Here is a 20,452-nt window from a genome sequence, read left to right on the forward strand (position 1 = left end):
AAGGGATAAGTGATCATGTCCAGGTAGTTTCATGAAAAATTATGCATACAATACTAACAACTGTAGGATATACTATATCAATGGATGTTCTTAGCCTTGCGGTCACTACCGCAGAGAGGATCACACTTGATCATGTTTGAACTGTTAGGATGAAGCATTGGTGCTTGTCCCCGAGTAGAATCCATATCCGGTCTCTTTACATCACCATATCTTTTTGCGATCTTCTTAGAATTTTGGAGAGTCTTTTAGTCCACATTTGGACATTTTCATTATCTTTGAAAAACCACAAGTTGAAAAGGAGCTTACATTACATATTTATGCTCCACACATGGTCATTTGCACATTTAGGCCATTCGGATTATATCATTACCCTTTCGGTTCCACCTACACACCTTTGGGAACCAAATTTTGAGTCAAAGGGTTTTCTTGTTAAAATTTCGATTGTTAATACATTACCTTCAAATTTATTATCATTAAAAAAAACAAAATAAAAAACAAAACAAAACAAAACAAAACAAAAAAAACAAAAAACAAAAAGAAGCACGCAAATTTTCAGTTGCAACTATCTTAGATAGGTGGCCGGTTCAATTATTGAACAAATTTCCCAACATCTTGGTCACCCGGCGTTTGATATTCATTTATATAGGTCTGTTTTATTGTATATAGATCGAGTTGTTCTTTTTTCGCAAATTGGTGATGTTAGGGAGACTGTCGAGTTGCATACTACGGGAGGTTTGGGCCAACACTAAGTGAACCGATTCCTACAACGGTGCCCGAGCGATTAAACCAAGTTACACATGAGAGAAACCGGCAGACGTGAGATCAGAGTGTGCACTTAAAGAAGAGCTCCACCCGAGCCTATCCAGTTGCTTTCTCCCTACTACAGATGTTCTTCATTGTATGCATGTTCCATTAAGACTACGACCGACCATCCCTCCTTATTCACCTAGAGGAGTTGTCCTGGCTGTGGTTTATGGTCCCATTGTCATCAGATGAAAAAGTTGTGAGACAGCAGCGAGATCAATTCTTCCCATGTTTACTAACATCAAACAGGTTCCATGGTTCTATCCATTCTTTTTATTTCTAGGGTAGTTCGTCCCAAACTCATTTAGTCTTGTCTTACTTGAGGACAAGTAAGGTTTAAGCTTGGGGTGATTTGATAGCTTCATTTTATTTACTTCTTTCTATAGTTTATTTTAGTACATTTCATTCGCATTTTAGTTAACTTCCATGCATATTTTCCCTTTTGTTATTTTTATGACCATTTCGGGGTACTTTCTAGTTTCTTGAGCATTATTGTAGATTTTCTTGGAAACTAGCGGGGCGGCACTCTTGGGAGGCGATTGGGCTTGAAGGGAATTGGGGATTTCGTGCTTGATGGCTATGAAGGTGATTCGTGGGGTGGACTTGTCAATTGCTTGAAGGCTTGAAAATGTTGAACTTTAAATTTGAAAGGCACGGGAAAATTCTTGAGTGTGCAAGATCGAAGTTTAGGAGTTTGCGGAAGTTTTAAGTGATGTGGAAAGACAAATTGGGCTCAAATGGAAGAAATATTGAAGAAAAATGGGCTACAAGCTGATTGGACTCGAACTGGGCTAATGGATTAGCTGTGGGGGCCCAAGACTTGAAGAAGCCTAAAATTCCCGTCAGTACCCGCGGCCCGCGTGGATTCCTGACAATGGCAATTTCGGGATTTTGCTAAGAGCTCTATATTGGGAAGGTTGGTGTGCCTCTTTAGCATCATCTTGAAGGTCTGAGTTTGGCTGATTCTCTCTGGAGTTTGGAGTGCTTTTGAAGGCCAAGAACACCTCAAGAACATCTTGATTTCACCTATTGATTATTGTAAAATGTTTGGTACAATCTCATCTAACTTTTCTCCTTTGAGTTTAGTCATGCTTGGCTAAACAAATCTTGGTTGATTTCTTGTTGAATCCTTTGAACTTTTGTCGAATGTTGAAGAATCCATGAACTTGTTCTTAAATCTTTATGGAAATGTTTTGTGTTTTATCATATTATCACTACTAGTATATTTTTATTCATGAGTTCTAATGTGTTTGTGGTGATTAGTTGGCTAATTTCTTGATTAAGTAAAGGATCCTCAAATTAGCAAGCAACAAATGATTTTTGTGTTGTTTTTGCTTCACACAATCTTAAAAACATCTTCTCCAACATGGTGGTGAAAGCATTTGACCCCTCTTGGATTTGGTGACTTTTTGGTTCTTAATGCTAGTCGACTTTCACTAATTACATGCTTAATGGAAATTGTGACTTTGACTAAGGAAATTGTTAAGAGCTTCTCTAACCATTTTAACAACTAAGAAAAGTCTAGGTAATCTCAAGCTTCTTGGATTATTATAGCCAAATTGAGGATTTAAATCAAAGTATTGCACCATTGGATTCTAATGATATGTTCATCAAAAGTCAAAGTGAGAAAACTTTAAGTCAACCATATCTCCCTTATTGATTTTACATCAAATCCTTATTTTTATTGAAATCGTCTATTTAAATCATAGTTAACTCTAGCTTGTTTCAAGTATTTCAAAACACCAAAACCCCCCATTTTATTTTTATTGTTATTTCACAAGTATTTTTACAAAGAGATTTTTTCATAGAGTTATAAATTGAACCAATCTCCGTGGATTCAATTCCTTTACCACTATACACTATTTTAGTGTGTAATATTTAGGGTTATTATTTGTGTTGGTCTCGACAACCACCATATATATATATATATATATATATATATATATATATATATATATATATATATATATATATATATCATATTGCGTAATATGATTCTCGAAGATGAAGGAAGTTCAATATGTGATTATAACGAAAACGAGATCGTTCCACCGACACAAACATTTGAGATTGGAAGCGAAGAATACTTGGAAAGAAGATTAATAATTCATGATGTTGAGATTCATCATGATCTTCGCAGAGACTTGACGTAATATATTTGGATTGTTGACCACATCGATCTTAACGCGGAACCAATCGATAATTTAAAAAGTCAATTTTTATTTTTATTTAAGTTTTATTTAAGTGTTTAACTAGTTATGTTTTTACGTTTTTTAGTTTTGATGTGTGTAAAGATAAGACTTTAAGTTTTTTTAATTATTTTTTATTTTTATTTTAATTTGTTGCAATTAAAAAATATTTAAAAAAATATTAAATTCTACTTGATAGCATTTTTATCATGACACGCTCGCCCAGGCTCAATAATGTTTAGCCCTGTCGAAAATACCCGATATCCGAATTATCCGTCTGATTTTTTTGGGTAGCGGGTAAATCGAGTATCGGGTAAATTTTTTCGGGTAATTGGATAACCCGATATTTTTTCGGGTCAGGTAAAGGGTATATATTTTTGGGGTTTCGGGTATACCCGAATTACCCGAGTTATTTTTTTTTTTTTTTTTTTTTTTTTTTTTTTTTTTTTTGTAGAGCTTGTACTATATAGCAGGTATTTGATCACGTTTAAACTAACTATCATTATTGTAAAACATGAATCTATTTATTATGACAATATGACACTAACAATATTAAAAGTAATTGTTTATATATTGGTAATTAGGGTAGCGGGTAAATCGGGTATCGGGTAAATTTTTTCGGGTAATTAGTAACCCGATTTTTTTTTTCAGGTCGGGTAAAAGGTATATTTTTTGGGTTTCGGATACACCCGAATTACCTGAATTTTTTTTTTTTTTTTGTAGAGCATGTACTATATAGCAGGTATTTGATCACGCTTAAAATAACTATCATTATTATAAAACATGAATCTATTTATTATGATAATATGACACTAACAATATTAAAAGTAATTGTTTATATATTATCATGTTCTTTAAAACTTAACTGTTTTCTACATTATAGTTTTTAAATTTTTATTATAACTAACAAATTCATTATCTTGATGAAACTTCAGAACATGACAAAACTTATGGCTACAATTATCTTAATCATTTTAAACTTTTAAATTAAGATCTTTAAGTATTTGTTTTTTTAACATCTTATTAGATTAGATTAAGTTGTTAAAAAATTACTTGATATCTCAGGTATTATTGATCAAAAAATCTCAATATTAAAAGCTTGAGTAACTTCATTTATGTCTCGTTTGTTTATATAAACAAGACTAATAAAACACGACGTGTTTATTTCATTAAATTTATTTTCAGGTTAAATAAAAAAAATTATATATTTCGAGTAATACCCGAATTACCCAAACCAACCCGATATCCGAATTACCCGAATTTAGTTTGAGTAGGATAACATATATTTTTTCTAACATAAAAAACCCGAATTATCCAAAACCCAACAAAATCACCCGATAACACCGCTAATGAATGTTCTCCAATGGCAGATAATAAAGTTGGCCGCCCGGGACCGGGAGTAGGCCATGACTCGGACCATTGAAAGGCGACCCACAGGAAGCCTACGCCCACATATCTCCCCGCCAAACCAAAACAAATGATCAAAATCAAAAACCTAAAAAATGGGAAATTTCAAAATTCTATGATCCAATCCTCCAATTGCATCCTTGACTTTGATCATTGCTTGACTTTGCTCATTGCTTTCCTAACCACAAGTTCTAGATACACTATACACTCCACCTCACAAGTGTCCTCCCTTTCTAAGCTAATCTCCACCTCTCATTCTGCTAACCTGTTTGTGACCCACTTTCTCTCTCTAAGCCTTGTGCTACCCTCGGAAGAATTCAAGTTAACCTCTTCCGTGTTCAAGCATCTGGGTTTTGTACAATCTTGAAATTGAAGATTACAACTAAGGATTTTGATAGTTTTTGTTCTGGGTGAAGCTTACTGTGATTCCTCATTGATGTTTAGATAACGAACTTATCTTATATTGCGGATAATCGGCGATGTGTGGGTTAAGAATTGACTTCCGCTATTTGGTTGTCGAATTATTGAGCTTTGAAGGTGATATTTTTAGTGGAACTTACAACGATGTTTGAGTGGGAAGGCGAAGAGGTTTGTAGAAATTCCCTTTTTGCTGTTTCAATCACTGTGATCGATTCATATATCTAGCTTCACTTGTAATTATACTTTATACTTTCCATAGTAATTTCAGCTTTTCATTGTTTACATATTTCTAATACAAATGGAGCTTACATTTAACTTACACATTTCCACTCAACACTTTTCAGCTTGCGAATATCATATGGGGAAAGACAGGTGAAAACGAAGATCACATTGTGCCATATCCCGATGAAACTTATGAGATAACTCAAAATCCATATGAGGAAGACAGAAACGTGTCTCCATCTAATACTACAAAACTGGATCTTGAACACACAGGTATGAACTTTTTCTACAAATTCAGTTCATACATCGAATCTTTAGGGGTTTGTTTTTGTAAAATGTTTTTAGGAGAAATACAATCTGTCAAAGGAATTGCAATTCGAAGGAATCATAATCTATCACTCATTTAACACGTATAATGTTATATGTTACTATGATGTGCATTTATTATTAGTAAATTTAGGGTTCTAAAATGTCACTGATTTTTAACAGATGAAAAGGCTCTAGTAGATAGTAATTTTGTTGATTATGATTGGACCAAAGTGGGGAGCTTTGATGATCTTGATAGAATATTAAGGTAATGTACTTATCGTTCACTTAATTCAAATATATTGTAATTCAGATTTTACAGTTGATTATATTTTATCCTCACAAGTGATGTTTTGCAGCAACAATGACTTGGTGTATGAAAACACAAACATTTCATCTATGGAATCTTCAAGTTTGCATGTTGAAACTAAATCAAGGTTTATAAAAGATGTAAACACAAATTTGGAGCTAATGGAATGCAGTGAGGGCAAAAATGGAAAGGTATTGGTCGTATAACTTTAGTTTTTTGTGGTTTGTTTTTGGATAAAAATCCTGAGCATGTTCACTGTGGTTGTGTACATGAGCTACATATGGGGAGCTATCACAGATTTATCGGTTTTCACAGTCAGCTTCTTCAAATAATGCACAAAGAATCTCATCCCTTGTTTATCCGAATGGTGATGTCAATGTTGCAATGCCAGATGAAAACGGAATCGGAATTGGAATTGGAATCGGAAAGGTAATTCCGGTTCTAGATGTTAGTGGAACTATATGTTGGTTGCTGCTTATGAGAGTAAAAGGGTGTTTGGAATTTCATTTAAAAACAACTTATTGACTTGTTGATTTTTTGAAATTTGAAAAGTTAATAAGTTAAAAGGACTTTCAAAATAACTTCTAATTAACCCTTCAATAAGTTAAAAGGACTTTTTGAAATTTGTGTTTGGCAATATGAAAAGGACTTTTAAAATAACTTCTAATTAACCCTTCGAAAATGTGATTTCAATAAGTTAAAATTTCTAACTTTTCAAAACTCCTTTTAACCTTTTTGAGCTGTAAAAGACAAATACCCTTAAAACATGTATAAGCTAAGACAACACTTTTTAAAAAACTACTTATTGACTTATTGACTTTGTGGTAATGAATGGCTTTCGGTTGTTGTAAACTTTATGAGTGTTTCTTTTTGACTTGATGAAAAAAGAACATGACTTAGGTCCTATTTTGTTGCATCTTAATTGAAAATATTTATGCTTGATTTGGATTTTGTATAGTGTTATTCAAGGAGTTGGTTTAGTTATTTTTTAAAACAGAAACATTGAATTCAACAAAACGTAATGCAAAATTGTAAAATAGTCATATTTATCATTCAACACAGCAATTCAGAGGTTCCAACCAAACACCATGTTAAAAATCCGGATCTTAAAAATTCAAACCCTCTTAGAAATTCATAAAGGTAAAATGGTCATTTTGCCCTTCTTGTTTAACATACATACTTTTGAGTGGTGGCTTAAGCAGATACTCAAGAATTGATGCATTTTTGTAAGAGTAAATTACACGAATGGTCCCTATGGTTTGGTGTAATTTGCACGTTTGGTCCCTAACTTATTTTTTTTAACTCGGAAGGTTCCTAGTATCTGTTTTTGTTACACGTTTGGTCCCTGTCTTACCTAAAAAAACTATTTTGCCCTTGATTTTTTTCACTTATTTAATCAAACACACTCCGAACCCCACTCCGTCACCTTACCTCACCTACCCCACCATTTTCCCCTATTTAAATAATAATATTTTTTAGGTAAGATAGGGACCAAGCGCGTAACAAAAATAAACAGTAGGGACCAAGAGTGTAACAAAAACAAATAGTAGGGACCTTGCGAGTTAAAAAAATAAGTTAGGGACTAAACATGCAAATTACCCAAAACCATAGGGACCGTTTGTGTAATTTACTCTTTTTGTAATACTGATATCCTCTTAGAGATTTGTAAACACACAATAAAGATGCATCTACTTACCTTATCATGAATCAAGTTTACTAGAATTTGTCTTAACATCATAGCAAACACAACCAAAATTCGATAAGTCTATTGTAATATTCCTTTTATATGTTCATAAGTTGTATAGATTCTTGTTTGTATTATCACTTTGAAGTGTTTTTATCTTAGTTCCAAATTGGTTTTAGTATTTCATTACTCCTTGATATAATATCATTTGTTTTTCTTTAATTGTTATGACCTTAGTGCATTCTTATATGTATTTTAGAGCTTATAATATTTCTTTGCATATAAAGGCACATATGGGCACTAAAGGTGAAACATGTGATCCTTGGTTTTCTCTTGGAAATCAAGGTAAAGAATTTGAAAGAGGGTATACACAACATATCAAAATACCTTCTTCAATGGCTAGAAATCAAGAAACTGAATACAAGAAATCTCCTTGTGGTTATAACAACATAATGGGAAATCAACAATTTCAATCTGGAAGCTCTTCTTTGATGATGCCTTTGAGTATGATGACACCTCAAGAAAAGATTGAAAAACTAAGGAGGCGTCAACAAATGAGGGCATTGTTGGCTATATGTAAACAACAACAAGAGTTTAGACAAAATTCAAGTATCACAAGTTGTTCAAATGAAAGCCAAATTGATGAAAATTTAAGCACTCTTGTGATGAACACAAGTTCATTGGAAGATGCCATTTTACATCAACTAGAAAATGTCGTTTCAACGGTAAATAATATTATAAGAGAACTTAAATATCATCCTAGTTATCTTCCTACCTATGTGAAATGGTGACAAGTGTCATATTTTGATAAAATTACTAATATTATAAGACACTTGTTATCATTTCACATGGGTAGGAAGAAAAGTAGGAGGATATTTAATTTCTCATATTATAATATATAATGGTAGTTTTTGTTATGATGGAATCAGGGAAAGAATGGAATGGACTATTTTTAAAGAAATGAGATTCCTTCCATTTTGTTATTTTTTTTTCTTTTTTGTGAAAGGCATTATGTTAATTTTCATTCATTAGCTTGGGGGTATAATTTCTACTCCATCATGGATAGGAATGCAGAAATTGGAATATAACCCATTTTTATTAACAACTATTTTTCTAAAGTTTTCATGATTTTAGTTGAAGTATAATTTTATATTTTGAAATAGCTATAAAATATATTTTACCATAACTATAATCTTATTTGGGTTTCAATGAGCTATTATTATGTTTTCCTTTTCATATTTGTAAATAAAAGTTCATTATTCTTAATTTAATTATGCTATTTTAATGAAAAGTGTATTTCTAAACTTTTCATGATTTTAATTCGATTTTAATTCAATTATAATTTTATTTCTTGAAATAACTATTTTTTTTATTGTAACCTTAATTCAATTATAATTTTATTTCTTAAATTTTCATGACTTTTAATTGAATTATACTTTTATTTTCTAATATAATTTGAAAAATATTCTTTATTATAATCTTATTTGGCTTTTAATAAACTTTTATTATGCTTTTATTTTTTCTTGTTTGTATATACAAGTTCATTAATTATAATTACATAATGTATGGAGTAGACTTAAAACTAAACATTCTATTTGCATAAATATAAAAAAAATCCAAATGAAAACTCATTCCATTCCTACAGACAAACCAAACATGATTATGGAACGTAATGACTCATTCCATTCCATTCCATTCCTTTGTCATTCCATTCCATCAATACAAAAAAGATTTGTGAGGGACTGATGAAGAGGTATTTTTCTTTCAGTTAGGCATTCAAATAAGGCTTTGTATAAGAGATAGTTTGTTTCGATTAGCTCAAAATGCTTTACAAAGGAAATATGTAATTAGCTCCAATGAACAAGTACCTAATGTTGTCACTCAAGAAAGATTAGGTGAAACAAAGAGGTTAGTTACATACTCCTTTCTTGTTATCACTAATGATCAATATCTCATTTTCAATTTGTTGTATAAGGTTAAGTATTCATTAGAGGGTTTTTTTTTTTTTTTTTTTTTTTTTTTTTTTTTTTTTTTTACATGTATAAACTATAATCCAAGCATTGTGAACACCTAATTCATCTTCTAAATATAAGGGGGTGTTTGGTTGGCATGATGTTTTTGGAAAGAATGGAATCTATCAAAAGAATTGGAATTGAAGGGAATTGGAATATGAAAGATTTGTAATTTGTCATGCGTTTGATCGATAGGAAATGATATGGAATTCAAAACTAAAAGTTGAATATAGTTAACTTTTTTACTTATAATTAATTTTTTAGTTATTTGGATATATACAATGAGGGTTTTGGTCTTATAATAATAAAAAAAGGAAGAATGGAATTGAATTCATGGAATTTGAAGGAATGTGACGGAATTGATTTCCATCCATTTGCATCCATACATACCATGGAATGGAATCTTGAATTCCTATTCCTTAAGATTCTTCCGAAATTCACAAAGTGAAATATTAAAATATGATGCTTGGGTAAATTCTTTTTAAATATAAGGAGAAACTAAAGGAATCATGGGAAAGATTTATTTAGTCTTAGTTACTAATTTATCATTCTTTATTTTTTTTTTATTTGAGAAATGTATCTGCATATTCTTTCAATGACAGCTCAGCAAGAAAGACTGATGGAGAGACAAAGACAAATCCAATAGACCGCATTGTGGCTCAATTGCTTTTTCATAGGCCACCTGAGTTATCTGGAGAACATCTGCAATCACAAGGGTAATTCCATCTTTTACACCTCCAGTTTTTTTTTTTAGCATTTAATAATATCTTTATAGGGTTAAATGTGTGTTGTGTCACCTTTTTCCCAGTATGCATCACATGAGTTGTGTATCATAAAATATGCAATAATGCTTCATTTTAAGACCAAAAGATGCAACATTTTAAGTGAAAATGAAACTACTTTGTTGCATAAAATGAAGGGCTAGACTTTTCATTGTAGAATGTCTTAATAAAAAAAAAAGAGAAAATTACTGAAATCGTCCCTATGGTTTGGTCAAAATTGCACGTTTGGTCCCTAACTTTTTTTTTTGCACTCGGATCGTCCCTGTGGTTTGATTTTGTTGCGTTTTTTGTCCCTTACATACATAAAGTTAGGGACCAAACGTGCAATTTTGACCAAACCATAGGGACGAAAAACGCAACAACATCAAACCACATGGACGATCCGAGTGCAAAAAAAAAAGTTAGGGACCAAACATGCAATTTTGACCAAAATATAGAGACGGTTTTAGTAATTTACTCTAAAAAAAAAGTATTGTATGGATTCTTAGTGTTTGTTCTCATTTTTCTCTCAGCTGAGTAAAATCCTTTCGGGTACGATTATCTTGAATAGTGGAAGCCTACACCTCATTGATTATTTAAGTATTGTAGAATTTTCCTACTATTCTAAAAAAAAAAAAGTATTGTAGAATTCGACTTATTTCAAAAAGGTGTATTTGTATTTGTATTTGTTGTGGAGAGGCGAAGCCACTTTACTTAAACTATGAAGTTGATTTTTGTTACGCGTATATGTCTTTTACTCGATGTGTATAACATAGAAACTACATAATAGTTTTTGTGAGTGTTAAATATTTGTTAGACACGATCGATTTGATGAAATATATGTATTTTTACCTAGTTGAAACTTGTAAGGTTTATAATAGGTTTTCATTGAGGTCACTCAAAAAATAAAGAGTTGAAAGTTTTTTTTAGGTCATCTGGTATACTTATCACTGCCACAAATGTGGTGGGGATGTGGGGGGTCATGTAGGAATGTAAAATAGTCCGGACTGGATCTGAAAAAAACTTGAAAATGAATAAGCCGTGGACTAAGAATTTAGAACCGGACTGAATATCACTAACTGGTTCTTGTTTAGTTTTTCAGTTAACAAGCTCATCCCTAATGTTATGTCACTACTATCTTATAATAACACAAACACCACATGAGCTAGGTATAATTACTACTACATTTTTTTCAATATAAAAAAATTAAATAATGAAATTGAAAAAACAAATTTAAAAATATGAAGAAATAGAGATGTCTAAAAGGAAAAGTCATCAAATGCTTTTCATTGGGTGTGGTCAGTTGTGATGAGGACAACGATGGACCACATCACAACCACTACAATGAACACGGGACGGTGTGTATGATAGTGGTGGGCTGTCATAATGACAACGAAGGTCTTTCGTGAAAGATGTCGGATAGTATTAATGCAATTATGTTTTCCGTTTTACATGATTTATGGAACAAAACTGGTTTTCTACATGAAATATGCAACTACCTTTTGTTTTAGAATCAAAATATGCAACACTGGAACTGGCTTATTTTATTTATTCAAATTTCATGTTGCACATTTACTATGTGTGTGTGAAATAATTTCATTCAAACACATTTGCTATATTGATCTTCAAAATTTGATGTATCACTGATCTTTTACACAATAGCACAACAACCCTTCTTCATTTTCTTATTGCAGCTCCAGTTCATCAACTTATTGTCTCTACTCTCTCTACCTTGTTTGCCTTTATGTTATATGATTATGATTATAATCTACAAACAAAGCATTTAAAATAAGTTCAAGAACAAGATTGACTAAATATGATTAATATATCCTATTACCAAAAGTAATGTCGCATCCAACGAACGAAACAACAATCTCCATATTATTTTAGTACCGTTAAGAGTTATTTTAACAATATTGTTACAAATATAGAATACTACAAATGAAAAAATGAACATCTTTTTTCCTATGTCAAATTCTATCCTAAAAAAATTGGTTTCATTTGATTTCATATTTAACTATTTTCAAGGTATTTCACTTTCAATTATATCACTTTCATCTATGTTCATCAACACTTTCTTCTGTACAAAATAACTGCACGATCTCTATCAATGTCCATCCCTTTAAATACAAAAAGTTTTATTCTTCACACATAAAAATCATCGATTGCTTAGAAAAATCAACTTAACTATAAAAATTTAACCTTGTAATTTGTAATTTGGACAGACATGAAATTGTCTTCATGGGTTTTGATATGTTCATTAAGTTAACTCCCAAACCTCACTTTCACCTACATGGAGATTGATGTTTGCATGTGGTGAGGAGGAGAAGATAAGCAAGTCTTGAACGCTCGAAAAAGGTAGAATTAAGGATGTTTGGGATTGCTATTGTTTAAAATGATGGCATATTATTAAAACTAGTAAGAAGCTAGATAAAAACAATAGCAAGAGATAGGTTGTGCACCCAACCAACCCCATTCATTTTGCACTTTTATGTCTATTACAAATCCATAAGAATGAACAAGAAACAATGTCATCAAAAATGTATGCTTTCTTTAGTTTAGCCGGTCCAAAAAGATGAGCACCAAAAAATTAATAATAAATCACTTCGTCAAAGCACTTTCTTTGTGTAGTATGGAGATGCACATGATCTACCCAACCTAATCGACATATTGGTAGGTGGAACAATCCCCTACCAGCTACCAACAAGGGTCCAAAGTCGCAAAGTATGAGAATACTCAAAACATGTGCATCATCTCAATGTCATCGAGACGAATATAACATAAAACAGAGTCCATTTTCCATGATTTCCTCATGAGGGGAAGTACTTTTTAGAGATGGTAGGAAGGGTATCTACATGAAATATAAACTATCTTATTCTTGGATTTCCTCGTTTGGTTCAATGAATAATGTGAAAAAGAAGATAAAGAACTTTAATGAGAAAACAACAAGGCTCAATCAAGAGAAATATGATGTGGTGTTTGCGTAGTTCCTTTAATAAGGTGCTATTTGTTTTTTCCGAGGCAAAATGTCCGCAGTCTGCGGACCACATCTGTAGACCTTGTAGACCTTTGTAACAGAAGAAGTGGACCAAACGTCTGCAGTTTGAAAAAAGAAAACTGTTTGTTTTTTTAACATCTACAGACTACTAAAATAAACTAAAATCTAAATAAACTGGTTTTTTAAACTACAAAGTGATTTTTTTTTAATATATTTATGACTTTGTTATAAATAATTAACACATCTAAATCAACTTTATGTATTATTGTATAAAAAGCGAAAATAAAAATGGTACAAATTAACGTATATATTTAATAAAAAACAACAAATTTTGGTCGCAAAGTTATGGCTAAACATTGTAATTAGGAATTAAAGAATTTGATATACAAATGAATGGAAGAAAACTTCAATGTTTTCAATTAAATCAATTAAAAACGTGCAATAATTATTTTTTCTAAGAAATTGACGATGCTTTATTAAATAATATTTTATAAAATTTGGTACAAAAAATATGAGAATATATTTTTTTTTCATATTTATATAAACAACTTCAACGATCATTATTTTAATAAACATTTATTTATAAATATGTCAAAAACATCATGCTTGTGTCGTCGAATTTTTTTTTAAGCATTGTAATTTTTTTTTTCAAATTGTTTATCACTAATAACGTTGTAATAAACATAAATTAAAAAAAATAAAGTATATGTGTTTTTTTAGGCTAGAAGATGTCTGAAGATGTTAGAAGACTTTGGTCTACATCTGCGGCAAGAAGAGGACGCACATACATTTTTAGGTCTGCAGTCTTCAAAAAAACAAATAGTCTGCAAAAGCTAATATCTGCGCGTGGTCTGCGCTGCGCAGAAGAAGAGGTCAGAAAGATCTGCGGATAAAAAGCAAACACCACCTAAGTAACCCGGAGAATTTTCCTGTAGAGTATTATGAAACCTTTGGTTACTAAGGTGCTGTTTGTTTTTTCTGAAGCAAAATATTTGCAGTTTGCGGACCACATCTGTAGACATATGCAGTAGAAGAGGTGGACCAAATGTCTGCAGTCTGAAAAAAGAAGACTGTTTGTTTTTTTAACATCTGCGGGCTACTAAAATAAATTGAAATCTACATAAAGTGATTTTTTTAAACTTCGAAGTGATTTTTTTAATATTTTTATGATTTTGTTATAAATAATTAACGAATATAGATCAACTTTTGTGTATTATTATATAAAAAAATAAAAATAAAAATGATATGAATTTACGTATATATTTGATAAAACCCAACAATTTTGCTTGCAAAACTATAACTAAACATTATAATTAGTGCTCAAAGAATTTGATACATAAATAGATGAAAATAAACTTCGATTTTTTCAATTAAATCCATTAAAAATGTACCATAAATATTTTCTCGAAAAATTGACGATACTGTATTAAATAATGTTTTATAAAATTTGGCAAAAAAATATAAGAATATATTATGATTTTTTTTCATATTTATATAAACAAGTACAACGACTATTATTGTAATAAATTTTTATTGATAAATTTGTCAAAAATATCAGTTTTTTTTTTTTTTCAAATTGTTATCATTAATAAAGTTGGAAAAAATATAAATTAAAAAAAAAAAACTTGAAAAAATTAAAGATATATATGTTTTTTTAGGCTAGAAGATGTCTGAAGATGTTAGAAGACTCTGGTCCACATCTGCGCCAAGAAGAGGGCGCGCAGACATTTTTAGGTCTGCAGTCTTCAAAAAAACAAACAGTCTGCGAAGGCTAATGTCTGCGCGTGGTCTGCACGGCGTAGACCGAAGAGGCCACGCAGATCTGCAGACAAAAAACAAACACTACCTAAGACTATGCCTATTGGCGACAAAAAAGCTCTTCGGTCATCAAAATAATATTAAAAAATACAAAAATTGTAACAAATCCCACCGAGAAAGTGGTTGTATCAACCAGCAAGTTGGTAATTTCTTTTCTCTATTTTAAACCATGTGTCCTCATAACAATTAAAACTGAGATTTTTATAGGATAAAATAGTATATCTAATAAAATTTAACATTATCCATTTTAGAAAAATAAAAAAATACTAAAAAACATAACTTTTTTTATCTATAAAAAGAGTATGATATCATATATCTTCATATCCAATCCTCATTTTGTATTTTTAATTCCGTTTGATTTGTATTCTCTAAATAAGGATGATGAGTTTCCAAAATTTTATATAAATCTTGGAGACTTTCAAAATTGTTCTAATGCTCAGTATTATGAAAAATCTACATTTTTTTTTTTAAATCCCAACTAAGATTATGTCACAAATAATCTTTAAACATCACAAAATACTAAAAAACAACCACGAATGGGATGTTATAGAATATGTCGTTTTAATGTCAGCATGGTGTTTTGTTAGTGAAGATATGAAACGTAGAAAAAACATCATTGTGGGCACAAATAAAAGAATTGTATAATGTCGCTCGGATTGAAAATCCAGAAAAGATAAATACCAGGAACGATGATCAAATGAGATGTCATTTTAAACGACTTAGTGAAAATGCACAAAAGTGGGTTGGTTTATATTGGGAGGTATAACATCGAAGAAGAAGTGGAATGAGTCAAAAAAGATATTGAGAACGAATCTGTTTATGAGGCAAGTAGGAACAAGTTTAACAACATTATTGTTTTTAATGGAGTTATGTGTAAACACGAGAAGTGGGCTTTAGAGTTATATTGTGACACAACACATTCTTGTCCTGAATGTGGAATGGGTAACGAAGAAAGTGGTGGTAGCACGAAAAGATCGGAAACGCCAACTAGTGATGGTTCAACAGTTAAACGCCAAACAGGCAAAGATGCAGCTAAAAAAAGGAAAATGTAAGGCCTCTAATGAAATTGCTATAGAACTTTGTTCAATGAGGTTTGCTAGAGAAAGTGAACATGAAATCACGAAAAAAGGAATCTACTTGGATAAAGAAAGGGAGCAAAAACTAGATGAAATGGAGTAAATGAAGATGCAACTTGTGCATTTGAACTCACTGCTATAAAATGAGCAATTATCACTTGAAGAAGAAAACCTGAAATGCTTTCTAATGTCAAAGTTTTATGGAAATTAATTACCATTCATTATGTGTTTTTTTTTCTTCAGTTTGTCTTATTTGTAAGATATTTTATTATGTAGTTTTGTGTGACATGTATTTGCTACTTTTGTATTTTACATATTTGTAATATATTCTATGAATTAATGTTGTTGTTTATAAATCTTTTTTGCACATGGATTTGTCGTAGGCCACTTGCGTACTTTGTCATCTACCAAATCGAATATTATTTTCATTTCCACATGTCAAATTTGTATCAAATGTTTAGAAATTATTTAGATAAACCAATTTAACGTTATCTTTATTTATTATGAAAACTCATCAAGTTCGAATGGATATTCAGAATGAGAAGCACAAGTTGTTCAAAATAATCGACAACTCGATGAAATCATCACTAAATTACTCATAGGATATCATCCTCCCAGAGAAAGAAGGAGGTATTGTGATCAAGAATGTGAGAAGGGTGAGGCACATTTAATGGAAGACTACTTGGTTGACAACCTAACATATGATCAAGCAACCTTTCATCGTAGATTTCGTATGCAAAAACCACTATTTCTCCATATAGTGACAACCGTTACAACCAACTACCTATATTTTCAACAAAGACGTGATACCATAGGTATACAAAGTATTTCACTATTGCATAAATGTATGGTAGCTATGCGGGTCGTAGCATATGGGACATTAGCAGATGCACAATATGAATATTTGAGGATGAGTGAAACTGTAACAAAGGATGTTGTAATAAAATTGGTAGAAGGTGTCATTTCATGTTTCGGGTGAAGAGTATCTTAGAAGGCCCAATGAAGCTGATTTGGCAAGACTACTTCGTGTAGGGGATGAACGTGGATTTCTATGTATGATAGAAAGCATTGATTGTATGCACCAGACATGGAAAATTGTCCCACCTCTTGGGTTGGACAATATGTAGGTAGAAGTGGTAAACTAATAATCATTTTGGAAGCCGTTGCATCGTATGACTTATGGATATTGCATGCATTCTTTGGAACACCAGGTAAATGCAATCACATTAACTTCCTCTACCAGTCTTCTATTTTTGATGATGTCTTAGTAAGTCGAGCATCAAATGTGAGTTACGTCGTAAATGCTCGGGAAAATAATATGACATATTATCTCACCGATGGCATATATCCTTCATGGGTTGCTTTGTCAAGTCAATAAATTCCCCCAGCTTCGAAAATACAATTTGTTTGCTAAACATCAAGAAGCCGCTAGGAAAGACGTTGAACAAGCATTTGGATTTCTACAAGCACATGTTGTATTTCTTCGACACCCATGTCTTTTGTGGGACAAGGACATGATGGGGAAAATTATGATTACATGTATTATCATTCATGCTATGAATGTGGAGGATAAACGTTTTACATACATTCACTATTTTGATCCATCCTAATTTCTAAATGGCAGACCTACAAACCGGAAACGAAGAACCTATATTGAAGATGCCAAACAAAATTTAGAATATTCCACTCTATGAATTGCATACATATCTAGTTATATGACCAATAGGGTACAACTTCGCAATAGAAAAGCTCACAACACTCTAATTGAGCATATATGTAAAGAATTTGGCATTAATGGATGATTATGCAGTTTGCATCTTCCGTATCTATAATCTTGTAATTCATGTTTTGATTGTATCTGCTTATCTATTTTATTAAATTTGTTTTCTAAATGTAAAATATTTTTTAGTTTTATATTTAAAATAAATAATTTATTATTCGAACTAAATAAATTATTTTTAAGTTTTATAATAAATATTAGTAGAATAAAAATAATCTTAAAGTTAATTATCTATATAATAAAAAAATGGTTTTAGTTGGTTTGCTAATAGGTGTGAAAAGTTAGGTTTAATTGGGTTGGATAGGTGAGAGAGAGAGAGAGATACTATTTATTTAATAAATAGTTGGGTTGGTTTTGGTTGTGAATGAGAGTAGTCTCATAAAATGTTTGTGCTAGGGTTTAAGCACTTCAACGAACGATTCAAATGATTTCACAATAGACTAACTAAATGCAAAAAAAAAAAAAAGAATATATTATTTAACATGGTTTACACTACAAGATTGATTGGTTATCTCCATGGACGGAGAGAGAGAGAGAGAGAGAGAGAGAGAGAGAGAGAGAGAGAGAGAGAGAGAGAGGGATTTTATAGATTTGTGTTGAATGACTTATAGGGTTAAAATGGTGAATCAGTCTCCACAACTTAACAATTTTCCCTCTCCATAACTTACAAGTTTGATCCTCCTTCTTCCATGGAATTTTTCTTAGGACATTCCTAGCTTTCCCAGTTCATGCTACTATCTACTTTTTATAGATCTGGGTCAAAGGATACCAAATTTAGAGCTCCTTCGATGAGAGGCCAAAAGACTTGAAGAATTTGACCTTTGAGAACCTCAATGAAAAAGCTAAGTGTCGTCTCTTACTTCCATCACGAATGTTAAGGGGTATAGTAAACTTCAATTCAAAACAACCAACTTCAACCAATACAACGCCGAAAGAAAAGGTAACCTTATGGTAATTAACCAAATAAGTTTTCAACACATGAATCCTGAAGACCTTTTGACTATTGGGAGACACTTCTCTCGTAAAATGGATGAACATAGTGATTATCGACTCTCGTTCATTCAATTCGGAAGATTCGTCAACACACTCCTTTATGTTTTTTTTTCTTTTATGACTTTGCAATGGATTTTCACCATCAATTCCAAGCTCCTCTATTAGAAAAAAATTGATATTGAGCTTGATGGAATCACGAAGTTAGGATATGGAGTTGTTGTTACTCTAGAGAGGTGAATGGTCTCCAAAACTAGTAAAGTCGGACTGATGAAATGCTTCTAAATAAGCCAGAAGAACAGATGCACTACTCTATACCTTGAGGGTCCGTTGATTGCACTCGTCAGTTCAGAAATGATTCTAACGAGCTAAAATATTTATATAATTAAAGAAATTGAATGGTTACTTGTGGTGTGTAAGTTTTGGAAGAAAGTATCGTTGTTTGTGGTGTGTAAGTTTGGGAAGAAAATAATTGAGTTCTTGGATTATTCAAGATAAATCATCATTGTAGATGTCATTAAGTCATTTATGGGGAGAGTGTTGATACAAGAGAGTGATCACACGGTTAAAGGAACCTTAAAGCTAATGTGACCCCAAAGCTTGGTGAATCTTGAAGACCAAACTGGTCTACAGTAGCAAAGATGCCAACTTCGGTGTGATCTTCACCTAAGTTTAGTAATAAGTTGACTATATGATTTTTTTTATAAAGGACCATATATGTATATATATTTTGTTGCTATACTATTATGAGAACAATTATAATTCCTAGAATGTACAAGAGATTACTCCAATCTAATCACATATTTGTACATTAAGAATACACATACATCCTACCAAACAAAGGACACATAATGTCACATATAGTATAGTGAGAAAACTCGCATAAAGCTAGCAACCCAAGTCTGACATGCAAGGCTCCTCAAATAAACCAACTAGCATGAACCACCTAAATTCACCATTAGATGCAACTCATCAATCATTATTATATAGAGATCAGACCTCAGTTATTATATAGAGATCAGACCTCAGTCCAAAACTCGATATCCATCAAAGTTTGTGTAACACGTAGTTTTAGGATGTTTCTAATACTGGGATAGCGGGCTGTAAATGGTTCGAGTAAAGGTCTCAGTCTTTAAAGGGATAGAGTCTAGACCATTTTGGATGTTGATAATGTTGGATTGAGTGATTTAAGCCCTTGATTTGTGCTTTGGAGCAAAAGGGTAAAATGGGAAAAAGTGATATTCAGGTTTCTTGCATGAATTATGGTTTTATCCCGACATGTATTAAGTTAAGAGTAATTACATAGAGTTGTAGGGATCGTCAATACCTTTTTGTGCATATAAAGATCGTCAAAAACAGAGTTGAAACAAAGAAGTTATGACTGTTTGAAGCTGAAGTGGAATTTGGTGAAAACTCATCGTCACGAGGTGAAAAGTATGTTGTCACGGAATAAGAGCCATCACGAGGTGAGAAACATGTTTTCATGATGTGAGATCAATCACGAGGTGACAAACAGGCTATCACAAGGTGAGTGTTGTGCAACCCACGCCCCAAGCCATTGGATTTTAGGGTTTTCAAGGTATTTAAAGGTAAGGATTGATGTTGTAGGGTATTTTATTAGCCTCCATCACATCTAGTACTCCTTGGGAGCAACCTTAGCATCCTTCTTCAAGAT

The 20,452-nt window shown here is 31.8% G+C and overlaps 1 protein-coding gene across 1 annotated transcript; it reads left to right on the forward strand.

The window, feature by feature from the left end:
• Positions 1 to 4,529: 4,529 nt before the first annotated feature.
• On the forward strand, positions 4,530 to 10,855 carry LOC145045338 (agglutinin-like protein). The gene is made up of 9 exons (XM_078993680.1): positions 4,530 to 4,988; positions 5,165 to 5,315; positions 5,532 to 5,616; positions 5,708 to 5,849; positions 5,974 to 6,087; positions 7,630 to 8,067; positions 9,111 to 9,250; positions 9,957 to 10,070; positions 10,649 to 10,855. The coding sequence occupies exons 1-9, from the start codon at positions 4,965 to 4,967 to the stop codon at positions 10,650 to 10,652; spliced, it is 1,212 nt and encodes a 403-aa protein (XP_078849806.1). The 5' UTR covers positions 4,530 to 4,964; the 3' UTR covers positions 10,653 to 10,855.
• The last annotated feature ends 9,597 nt before the right edge of the window (positions 10,856 to 20,452 follow it).

This window comes from Lactuca saligna, chromosome 1 (assembly GCF_052625555.1).
Source record: "Lactuca saligna cultivar CGN05327 chromosome 1, ASM5262555v1, whole genome shotgun sequence".
Taxonomy (NCBI): Eukaryota; Viridiplantae; Streptophyta; class Magnoliopsida; order Asterales; family Asteraceae; genus Lactuca; species Lactuca saligna.

Bases quoted from the DNA above. Each gene is read 5' to 3' on its own strand.
- LOC145045338 (XM_078993680.1), top strand. From the start codon at position 4,965: ATGTTTGAGTGGGAAGGCGAAGAG. The intron at 5,316-5,531 runs GTATGAACTTTT...GATTTTTAACAG, and splicing joins ACTGGATCTTGAACACACAG to ATGAAAAGGCTCTAGTAGAT. The intron at 5,850-5,973 runs GTATTGGTCGTA...CGGTTTTCACAG, and splicing joins GTGAGGGCAAAAATGGAAAG to TCAGCTTCTTCAAATAATGC.